The sequence below is a fragment of the Cynara cardunculus genome, unplaced genomic scaffold (assembly GCF_001531365.2).
Source record: "Cynara cardunculus var. scolymus isolate 2C unplaced genomic scaffold, CcrdV1 Un_Scaffold_4779, whole genome shotgun sequence".
NCBI classification, from domain to species: Eukaryota; Viridiplantae; Streptophyta; class Magnoliopsida; order Asterales; family Asteraceae; genus Cynara; species Cynara cardunculus.
In genome coordinates, this window is record NW_020202061.1 from 29,829 (window position 1) to 42,125 (window position 12,297).

The 12,297-nt window shown below is 34.7% G+C and overlaps 1 protein-coding gene across 1 annotated transcript in view; it reads right to left on the minus strand.

The window, feature by feature from the left end:
- LOC112504152 (TMV resistance protein N-like) overlaps positions 1-11,661 on the minus strand; it is a 13,148-nt gene extending 1,487 nt beyond the window's left edge. The window contains exons 1-5 of the mRNA XM_025108102.1: positions 11,488-11,661; positions 8,134-8,600; positions 1,419-2,547; positions 256-576; positions 9-161 (exon numbers count right to left, since the gene is read on the minus strand). Of these exons, the coding sequence (XP_024963870.1) occupies positions 9-161; positions 256-576; positions 1,419-2,547; positions 8,134-8,600; positions 11,488-11,661 (2,244 nt within the window). The remainder of the gene's footprint in view (positions 1-8; positions 162-255; positions 577-1,418; positions 2,548-8,133; positions 8,601-11,487) is intronic.
- Between the last annotated feature and the right edge of the window lie 636 nt (positions 11,662-12,297).

Genomic DNA, 12,297 nt, shown 5'->3' on the forward strand with positions numbered 1-12,297 from the left:
TCACAAACCTCAATCAAACTTGAGCAATTTGAAAGTATTAACCTCTCAAGTGCAGGGAATTCAGAAAATCCACCAACACTCCGAAGCTGTTCACAGAAACTCAGATTAAGAATCTTCAATGATCGAAGCAACTGTTTGCCTTTTGAGCATGAGCCGCTTAACTGTGCAAATGGAGATATGGTAAAATAATGAGTGAACTGCATAAAACCACCATATAAGTAACAAAAATTAAAGTAGATGCTACAAGTTTCTTACCTTTTGCCTTGTCCCAGGTTGTGGGTTACCATCAGACATGTCAAAAGATTCCAAATTGCTGTAAGACATGTCAAGCACAACCATATTCTCCATTGGTAAGTCTAAAGGTAAAGACTTTAAAGGGGACCCATGCATACACAACCATCTTAATTTTTTAGGGAAATTCTTATAAGATCCATTGAATTTCACATAATTGAGTTGTAGTAGCATTAAATTATCCATCTTACTCAATGCATCTGTTTCCAACTCAAACAATTCACATATGTCCTCTTTCACAAGCATTTCCATGTCAAGAACGAGGCCTTTAAGTTTTCCCGAACCCTAAGAAGAAAGTAAATTTCAAAAAACTAAAGAAGTCCTATGTATGTGTAGATAGATAATACAAATTACTTACAATTTGCACAATTCACTACAACAAAATTGGGTTATAGCACGCCACCAACTTCTAAGCGTCCCAATAGACTTGATTTTATAAGACTTTTATAGGAACAAAAACAAAAGTGTTCTATCTAAAGGCGTTGTAATAAATTTGTAGGAAACTTTTGGGCATCTTAACGAGCTTTTTAGGATATTTTAAATACAAAGCGTCATATTAACTATTTTATAGGATACTTTTGTGAAAGTGTCCTATAAACCCATATTTTTATAGTACATTTGTTTTTATAAGGTACCTTTTCAAATAATGTTCTGTAAAACTGCTAATATGATGTTCTTTTATAAAAGTGTCATAAAAACTTGTTGTGACACCCAAAATGTCATAAATACTTATTACAATAATTTTAGGTAGCACACTTTATTTTTGGGTCTTATATATTAAATCCTATCACCACAAAACAAATGAATTTTACCCACAAAAATCACCCAGTGAAATTTTTGTCTTCACCCAGAAAATACCGATAGTTTGGTAAAGTCAATGTTTTYGAGAAAATACCAATTGATCACCCACACTGGGTAATCTTTCACTGATTTGAACCACCAACAATTTACCCATCAACTTTTGTGACGGTTTGTGACAAATCACCCTTTAGCGACAGACTTTTCCCAGGTAAAAGTCTTTCATTTAGTAGTGTATAAAGCAGTCTATTAAGACGGTTAGAAATTGTTGGTGTCCTATAAACCTAATTTTGTTGTAGTGATGATGACAAGTATGTATGGCATGTTACCTTGTTTTGTTCCAACACATTGAATGATTCCTCATGACACCATAATCGACTACGCTTCCATGGCTTGTTTGGTGATTCTTGGCGTACTTCATCTCTTCCCATCTCTTGAAGCAATTGATGCATCATTAACTTGTTATCTTTACTTATCCAAAGAAGGCATCTATCAATGAGATTCTCAATCCCGAGTACTGTGTGGATCCCACATGCCTTTAATATTGTTTCGGTTGATTCTCTATCTTCTCTAACAAAAAAACAAGCAATGTGCTTAAACAGTTCCTTATCTCCTGTAGATGGCAAAGAGTCAAAGCTCATTTGCAAGACTTTTGTAATCTTGGAATTAGGTTCTTCCTTTAGCTTTTCTATGTAATCCTTCCATACAGCTACATTTTTATTAAATAGAGAACTGCCCAAAAGTTTAAGAGCCAATGGATGTCCCCCACAATACTCAACAAGTGTATCTGAAACATCTTCATAACCTTCCTTTGGACTGTTGGGTTTGAATGCCGACAAACTTAAAAGYTGTAGTGAATTATAACCATTTAAGCCTCGAAGTGAGTGCTTTGTATGCTTAGGTTGAACTATCTGGTTGAATAGCTCATACTTTTCTGTCAACGATGCATCCTTGGTCGTTATTATGATTTTGCTTCCCGGAAGAAAACCTTTCTTCCCAATTAATGCATCCAAATGATCGAGACTATCAACATCATCAAGAACTACAAACACCTTTGTACGAGCTATTGCATTCTCGATCTGAGAGGTGTATTCGGAAACATGATGAACTTGAATTGAACTCGTGTTTGAAATGTCATGACAAATTTGTTTTTGCAAATCAAGCAATCCACTAAACTTTTCAGCACATTTCTTACTAATATCTGCAATAAAGCTACTCCTTTGGAATTTATAACGGTGTAACCTAAAGACATATTCGGCCAATGAAGTTTTCCCGATCCCACCCATGCCCCAAATTGTGAGGATGTCARCAGGATGAGATGATCCATCTTTTAACCAAGAGGTAATGAATTGAATGTCATAATCCATGCCGATAAGGGGTGGCAGAGTACTACATAAGCGTACACCTAATTTACGACGGATGCTGGTAACAATTTTGTCAATCAACTCCGTCTCTTTCCTGCAAATTGATTTCAGTGAGAGATATATGAAACATCAATGTGAAAACTAAATAAGAGATAACACAATTCTTGTTCAACCAAAATCAATTCCATCAATAATATCTTAAATGACGTGATGGGCAAATAAATAATTATTTTCTTTATCTTTTTGTTAAAAAAAACCTTTTTTTTTTGTTATTGGAAAAAAAATGTTGTAATTATATGATTGAGGGAACATGTTTCGACTACTTCTACCATAAATGCATATGTGAACTTCTAACTATACAAATATTTGGTATGTAACATCTTATTTTTTATAGATAACACGACAAAAGATCCACCAATGCATACAATTTCATTATGGTTCAACAAGACCATCAAACATAAATATCGAKATGTCACCAAAAAGTTAAAGGTCATTTTTAGGAGTGTAAACGAGCCGATTCGAGTAGTAGGTTATTCGTGTTGTGATTTTTTTTATCACATTTGATGTTGCACAACAAACAAGACCAGAGACTACGAGAGTTCCATCGTTAGTTTAAGTCGCCCCAAAACTGGCGTGGGTCTCTGATTGTGAGTTGAAGTCTAGAGACTATTGCTAGTTTCACCGCTAGTTTARCTAGCGTAAAACTAGCCCAAGATTTTTTTGACAGGCGACAATTTGGGAGGCTAGGCCATACCCTTTTGGCCATACTTTTTCCTTTCCTTTTTGTCCTTCTTCTAATTCATATATAGGAAGGTCTTTGCTCTTTCTATCACTTGTCCACTTTGTCCAATTTGTTTTTTCCAACACTCAAGACCTCTTCTTCTACTTTTTCTCTCAAGAGCTTGTTTACCATTTTTGGTATGTGTGTAGAAGTTGGTGTTCTTGATAGTTGAAGATTTGGTTGGTCTTGGATCTAAGGATTATTGTACAAGCACTTCTAATCTCCTTTGTGGTAATATAATATTTGCTCTCTCTATTTAGTGGATATACACTATCACATTGATAGTCAAACCATGTTAAATCCTTGTGTTCTTCCTTGTGATGTTATATGCTTAGATCCTAGTATCTTGTGGTTGTCATTTACATAATGGGTGTTTAATCTTCTTTGGAGCATGTTGTGCAACATCTAAATTATTGTTRTYCGTATTTTTGTTTGGGTTCATTGTGCATTTGGATTTCTACAAGTATTTGGGACCTTAGAAATAACTTCGTTGTGAAGTTTGATCGCACTTTTATCCCCTATAATTGGTATCAGAGCTTCAGAGATAGACTTGGAGTCTGTTATAGAAAACTTACACAAGCTAGTTGCATACTTTTATACTTGAATCATGCTTGGTGAAGATGAGGGAAACCCTTTTGGTATCGGTTCCTCAAACAAAACCCAAAGGCCATATCAGGAAGGAACATTTAATTTATATAAGGTTGGGATTCATATTCAAACTTGGAATGGGGACGGTGATTTTGGTAAATGGCAATTTACAACATTTGTTGCACTTAGAAAGAATGGTGTCCATCATGTAGCATTTGCTAATAATGAGCTAGACCCCAATATGTCTGAACTTAAGACTAGAGAAATGGAAACATGTGCATTTACTACTTCACAGATGGCAATGGGAGAGAATGTCATTTATGAGATTGTGTCAGAAAAGACTGCTGTAGGTATTTGAAGCAAGCTTGGGAATCTATATTTCAAAAAAATATTGACTAACAAGTTGTTATTGATGCGGTCACACCTCTTCTTCAAAATGAAGGAAGGTACAACTATTAAAGCTCATATGACAGAATTCAAAGATATATCATTATGAAGTTGAAGGCAACATATGCGCTTCTTGCTAAAGTTGAAGAAGCTCTTGCTATGATTCTGTTGCATTCTCTTCCCGAGAAATATTCTCAGTTCAATTACTGTTTTATATATAGAAGAGAAACTCTTTCTTTGTTTGATGTGAAAACATGAATGATTTATGATTATTAAAGAATTCAGATGAGAATTGATAACAATCAATGAGAGACTAATCATAGTCAAGGCCTATTTGTTGATAGAGTCCGTGATGATCAATAGTCTTCTAGAGGAAGAAATCATGGACGTTCCTAATCTCGTAAGCCGGGCAGTAGAAGGAAATCAAAGATGCGTGGTAAATGTAATTTTTGCCACAAGCCAAGTCATTGGGTCAAAGACTGTCCAAGTTAGAAGAACAAGGATAAGTCAAAGGGAGAATCTTCAACAGTTGCAACCGAACAGAAAACAGGCATCTCGGCTACGGTTACACCACTGCTTGGAGATAGGCGATGGGTGTTGGATATTGGAGCCTCTTGTCACATGATACCTTTTCGTGACTATTTCTCTACCTTCGAAAAATTGAGGGTAATAACATTTTCATGGGAAATAGTAGTTTGTGCATTACTCAAGGTGTTGGCCCTGTTCGTATCAAGATGTTTGATTTGTTTGGTCAATGAATAATGTCAAATATGTTATGGACATGACTCGTTCCTTGATCTCGGTAGGACAATTGTCCAAGGTTGGTTGCAAGATTCGTATTGAAGATGGGAGCAAGTGTGTATCTCAAGGGAACTTTGTAGTAATGAAAGGTATACAAACGGAAAACAATTTGTTTCATTTGGTTGAAGAAACAGTTTCTTCAGAATCATGTGTGACAGATAATTCAAAGAATATGGATGCTACTTGTTTATGGCATATATGGTTGGGCCACACATTCGAGAAGAATTTGGAGGTCTTGCAAAAGCGGAAGCTCATTAGTGTCAACATGCCTACTTGTCTTATATTTGTGCCAAATGTGTCAAGGGGAAATAAACTCACGTTTCTTTTGGTGTTGGAAAGCACAACACTAAAGGGATCTTGGATTATGTTCATATGAATGTTTGGGGACCATCAAGCACATAGTCCCCAAATGGAGGTAGATATTTTCTATCTCTTATTGATGATTTCTCACGAAAAGTTTGGGGGTTTGTTTTGAAGCACAAGTTGGATTTCTTTGATAATTTCAAGACTTTGTTAGCGCACGTGGAGGTTGAGACCGGAATGAAATTAAAGGTGCTTAGATCCAATAATGGTGGAGAGTTTACTGGTGGTAACTTCAAGGCATTTTGCACGAGTAAAGGCATCCACTGTCTTTATACTCACCCAGTGATCCTGAATCTAATAGGGTCAAGGAAAGGATGAATAGAACATTTTTAGAGAAAGTTCAATGTATGTTCATGACATAGGGATTTTTTTGAATCTTCTTGGGCCGAAACTTTCCACACCGCGATGTAAATTGTCAATATGTTACCTTGTTCGTCCATTGGAGGAAAAATACCGAAAGAGATGTGGAGAGGTAAAACTAATATCTGTATAAAATACATATGTACATTTGGTTGTCCTGTTTATGTACAGGTTTCAAGTTAGGATAAGTTAGATCCAAGAGCCACCAAAGGATATTTGTTTGACTATACAGATGGCATCAAAGGGCACCAAATCTGGAACCCTTTGACACGTAAAGTGATTTATTCTTGACATGTAACATTTGATGAACTTATATGATAAAGTCCTCTCTAGATGCCTAATCTCCCCAAGAACTAAAAGTTACTTCTATTGTTGCTCCTAGTGCCGATGATGTGGATACAATAGACATTCCTATTATTATGAGCTCATTTGCTCGAGCCAATATACTTGGATTGCCTAAAAATGTTGTAGAAGCAAAGGTCGTCTATTTGAAGAAAATCCTGGCAGATGACAATGCTGCTAATATGTTCACAAAATCACTACCATCCGCTAAGTTTGAGCATTGTTCAAACTTGATTCAACTTTGCTTGTGCTAGTGCCATTGGGCACTTCGTTGGAGAGAACAAATATTACCACAAATGACAAAAACGACATATTTGAAGGGATTACTTCGTTAAGTGCTTAGAGCTTTGCATGCTCTATTATGTTTTGTAGATTATGCACTTGAGGTTATTTTGTTTTGCTTGTAACTGTAACCATGCCGAAGCTCGTCAAGGTTGGAATGCAATTTTGCTACCTCGTGCCAATTTACTTTGCTACATAATTGTTATGATCAACTTTGGAAAGGCTCGTATTCATCGGACTCGGACTTTGTTGCTATTTTTGTTATGATTTTTTTTATCACATGTGATGTTGCACAACAAACAAGACCAGGGACTACCGAGAGTTTCACCGCTAGTATAAGTCGCTTCAAAACTAGCGAAGGTCTCTGATTTTGAGTTGAAGTCCAGAGACCACCGCCAGTTTCACCGCTAGTTTACTGGCAATAAAACCAGGCTGAGATTTTTTTTGGCCGGGCAACAATCCGGAGGCTAGGCCATACCCTTTTTTCACTTCATTCCCCTTTGGCCATACTTTTTCCTTTCCTTTTTGTCCTTGTTCTAATTTATATATAGAAAGGACCCTTTGCTCTTTCTATCACTTGTCCAATTTGCTTCCTCCAACACTCCAGACCTCTCCTTTTAGTTTTTCTCTCAAGAGCTTATTTACCATTTTTGGTATGTGTGTAGAGGTTGGTGTTCTTGATAGTTGAAGATTTTGGTTGATCTTGGATCTAAGGATCATTGTACAAACACTTGTAATCTCTTTTGTGGTAATATAATACTTGCTCTTTCTATTTGGTGGATGTACACTATCACATCAATAGTGTAACCACGTATCCTTGTGTTCTTGCTTGTGATGTTATATGCTTTGATCCTAGTATATTTTGGTGGTCATTTACATAGTGGGTGTTTAATCTTCTTCGAAGCATGTTATGCAAGATTTAGATTATTGTTATCCGCATTGTTGTTTCGGTTTATTGTGCATTTGGATTTCTACAAGTATTTGGGACCTTAGAAATTACTTCGTTGTTAAGTTTGATCGCACTTTATCCCTTACAATTCGAATTTAGCTCGAAAATAATAGTGCTGGAGCTCAAATAACCTTTTCAAAGTAGGGGTCAAGCTCGAACTCAAATATTTTTTGAATTATCAAACTCGAGCTCGATGCTCATCTAAGGGCTTGAATTTGCAATTGATTAACTCGTTTATTGGTTTAAGCTCGATAATATTTATAATTTTATTGTATGATTTATGAATATATGATATGAGCATTATTGGCTCGAAAAAGCGTATACTGATTGGCTCGGCTCGGAAAATTTAATCAAGTATCAAACATGCCAAGTCGAACATTGTTGTTATGAAACTTGGCTTGTTACTATAAATGAGCTTTATTTTGTGTGCGAGATCGACTTGAGCTCGAAAATTATCAAGCTCAAGAAGCTTGTTAAAGGTATTACAAAATTAGTCACCAATTCTATACTACTTTTATAAGTAGTTTAGTAGTAATTAAAATACCTATATAACTATTTTACCATAAATGATGTTATGATTTCAAGATTGAATGATATGATATTAATTAGATGAACGTAAAATTGTTTGATATGTGTTCCAAATTTGAATCTAATTCAAAGCATATTAATTTGTTAAATGAATTCATTTATGAGATAACATTAGATTCAAAGAATTATGCATCTTTAACCAAATTAAATATATTAAAAATAAAACATATTGAATCAATACGGATAAGTAGACTATTGAAGTTCATGTGCGAAAATATGGATGATAAGAAAGTCGTTACCTGCCCTTTGCAGTTTCTCCTTTTAAATCGGCAACTTGTGTAAGTGCTTTATTCCATAGATCTATTTTTTGAGCCCATTGACTTCTTTTATCTGCATTTGTCTCTGTCTCCATCCTCTCTTTATGCTTTGCCATTGCTTCTCCAAAGCTATTTTGTTGCTTCCTGACATCAGTGGGCTCGACGTGATAAAAGATGGGGATAAGAATATAGCCTGGCTTCCTAAGTTGTTCAAGAATCAATACTAATTCGTCAAGACACCAGGTCGACGAAGCATAATTTTGAGACAACACAATAATAGAAGCTCGGGATGCTTTGATTACACTCTCCAATTCCGGTTTCAAAGATAGCCCGGTTTCAATCTCTTCATCGTCCAAAAAGGTATTGATGTTAGCATTCAGAAGCGTGTTATAGAGGTGATCAGTGAAATTATAACGAGTGTCGGAACCTCTAAAACTTAAAAAAACATCATATATATGAACAAGAGTTGATGAAGAAGATGAAGGTAAAGATATTTCAGAGATAACAACCATAATTTATATGGGAAGGTAGGAATGATTGGAGAGATGGAGAGGAGTAGGATTTATGATTATATGACGAAAAATGGTAAAAGAAGTGTATATAATGGAAGCCCAAGTCAAAGTCAACAAGGCAATTGTCTGGAAATTTACAAAAACATATTTATTCCATAAAATTTAGAGTAGACTAAAAATTTAGTCTTTGGTTTGTGAAAACTTTATCTTTTTTTTTTCTACAGTTTTAAAATTACATGATGACCATTGATCCATTGTGCTATGTAAAAACCATCGTATTTGATGCCTCTAACTGCCATTAACACTTGGCTGTTAACGGAAAGGCATTTTAGTCTCTCTCTTTTTCACTTTTGGTTTTTGTCTCATTTTCTATTAAAAAATTATAAACTATTCTATTAGATTCATGCCACCTGTCTTAACCATTTTTTCTGAAACCCATAAAACCTCAGTTCGTAGTCTCTGACGAACCTCTAGTCATTTTTATTGGTGAACCTCCGGTCACTCTCAAAACCCAATTCCAAACTTTAAACCAAAACCAAAATCTAAACCCCAGAATCAAAATCCAAACTAAAACAGAAACCAAAATCACAATCTATACCAAAACGAAAACGAATACCAACTCAAAGTCAACAACAGAAGGGTTGGATTTATAATTATATGACGAATAATGATTCCAACAAGTGGTGTATTTCTTGTAGCCCAAGTCAAAGTCGACAAGGAAGTTGTTGGAAATTTGTAGGTGTGAATTACATCGTTGGTTCTTGTTAGGTTGTTTTTCTACTTGGTTCATAAAATTTAGAGTAAACTACAAATTTAGTCCATGTGGTTTGTCAAAATTTATCTTTTCGCTCATACAGTTTCAAAATTAGAAGATGACCATTGTGGTTTGCAAAAATGATCGGATTTAGTCTCTGCCTCTAACTACCATTAACACTTGGCCGTTAACAGAAAAGCGTTTTAGTCTCTTTTTCTTTGTCTCATTTCTATTAAAGGTAAAAAATATTTTATAAACTAATCCACTAGATTCATGCCACCTGTCTAATTAGACATTTCTTTGGATACCCATGAACCTCTTCCCGTAGGTGAACCTCAGGCCATCTTCTCCGGCAAACCTCCATTCATCTCACAAAACCCAAATCCAAACTTAAAAGAATCAACTAAAAAGACAAAAATACCCCTCACTTTAGAAGCATAGGGGGGGTTAACAGTGCATTAAACAGAGTTAGGTTCAAGAATCCAATATTTAACAAAATTGAAACCACAATGGTGATGTCTGTAATTAATTCATTTAGGGACCAATTCATAACTTTGATATAACTACACAGACTAAATATGTAATTTAYTCTTAATAAAATATGAATTTCTTAAAGAATAAACTGTTCCATCAATTATTGTGACATAAAAGTCATGTACGGTGTGCCCGTGTGGGTCTACCAAATGGATATATACATATAATAATATAATACCAACATGGAACAAATATTTCGCTTTGGTCAATTAAAAGGTTATTGTTTATTCCCGTCCGAGTAAATTTTTTTATTATAGTTCATAATGTCACATTTATTGATTCTTATGTAGACAAGAAACATCATGATATTTTTGCATATGTTTTGCTAATTTGTGAACTTAATACAAAAAATATATATCGATATTAGTATCAAATTAAATATTATAAATTTTTGTTTTCAGATATAATTTGTTTGATTCAAAATTATATTATAATAAAATATTTTAGATTAAAAAATAACAACATAAGTAATTTTAGTTTTAGTGATGGAGTTCTTTATAGTAAAGATAATGACGGAGTATTCTGTCATATCAGTAGACCTCAATGATTATCCTCTATTAGAATGAGTTTATCAATTGATTACTAGTTAATCTTATGGGGTTAAAAAAACTTAAGAAACTGTATTCGTGAAGTGATTACTTGTAAACTTGAAATTAAAAGATTATGAATTACTAAAGAGTACGCAATAGGTAATAAGTGATTCTTACAACTTTTACGGAAAGTTTTATAATATAATACAGACATAGATATATTTGAGTTAAAATCTAACCAACGTTATGTTGCATTTCTTGTGGTTACTAACATATATAAGAGGTTTGACAAGAGAACATCTTGTAATTCCATGATATGTTCTTTGAGAGGAGAGATGCATGTAAATGGAAGCTCAAAACTCTTTACGGTGGCTACTAATATTACTACTGGAATATTTAATTTGCATCCAACCCAAAGTTTGAATATGCAGATGGAAACCCTAGACTCTTTTATGGTGCCTACTAATATTACTCCGAGATTTCATTGAAATCCCAAGCATAGGATTTTGAAATCCTTCGAGGTGCTTAGTATTTCATGGGATTTCGTAGGATTGTATGTGATAATGTTTTAAAATTGTTAAAAACACTTGTTTTGAAATAATTAATTAATGAAAATGTAATTTAATTATTTTTATAATTATTTATATTTAATATTTATAAATATTGGAATCCAATTCCATTGCAAATCCTACAAACCACACACACCAAAGATTCCAAATCCAAATCCCTCTACGAAATCCAAATCCCTCAAAACCATTCCATCAAGGTAAATGCCCCCTTAAATTACCCTTACGTAGTGTTGGGTTGGTCGGAATCTGACGGAATTTGAAGAAATTGGAATAGTCAATTCCAATAACCAAATTCCATTTATGCGCTTGGTTCATTCTTTTAGTTTTGGTTAGGAATTCGAATTCTAAATATGGAAAAATGTAAATTCCTTAGGTTCTAGAAAGGAATTCCAGTTCCTTCATCTCATTTTAGAAAAAATATTATGCTCTTATATTACTCCATTATATTCCATCTCACCACGAGGGTTGTCAACACCGTCGTTACCATTGATGCCTTCACCCCCACCCCCACCATCTCCCTCACCCACCTTCGTTGTAACCCACACCACTGCTGTCGCCAACGTCACCACAACCACTACTACTGTTACACCATCACCACTACCATCTCCCATTCACCACCGTTATTATGTTCAACAAACCAAACAAACATATTCAAATTGTTTTGAGAAATTCCATTCAAGTTCCTGCCAACCTAACGCATGGTCACACCTGATTAAATTTCATTCCAATTCCTTCAAACCCTAATTACTTTGACAGATCCCATTATGTGAACCAAACACCCCCTTACGAGAACGAAAGTCAATATAAGATTAACGTTGGTTTAGGCAAGTTTTTAAGTAGATGATGACGATGACTTAAATAAAATTAGGAATCCACATAATTTAAGGTGTTGTTTGGTTCATGGAATCCATTGGATTTCAAAAGAATTGGAATTACCAATTCCTTTCACCAAATTCTTGTTCATATATTTGGTTCACATCTTGAAATGAATGGAATTGTTAAATTCCTTTGAATCCGTGATTGAGGGATTTGATCATTCCTTCGCATAAGTCAAGGAATTGATTTCCATTTATTGGAAAATGTAAAGGATTCCATTCGTATCTAATTTAACCAACACCACCACCCTCCCGCCAACACCACCCGTTGCCACCACTTCTGGCAGTGTTGACACAAGATTTATTAGAAAGGAAAGTTGGAGGTCTTGAAAACCAACTTGGAAATGGAAGTTCTTTTTAATTAAGTTGGAA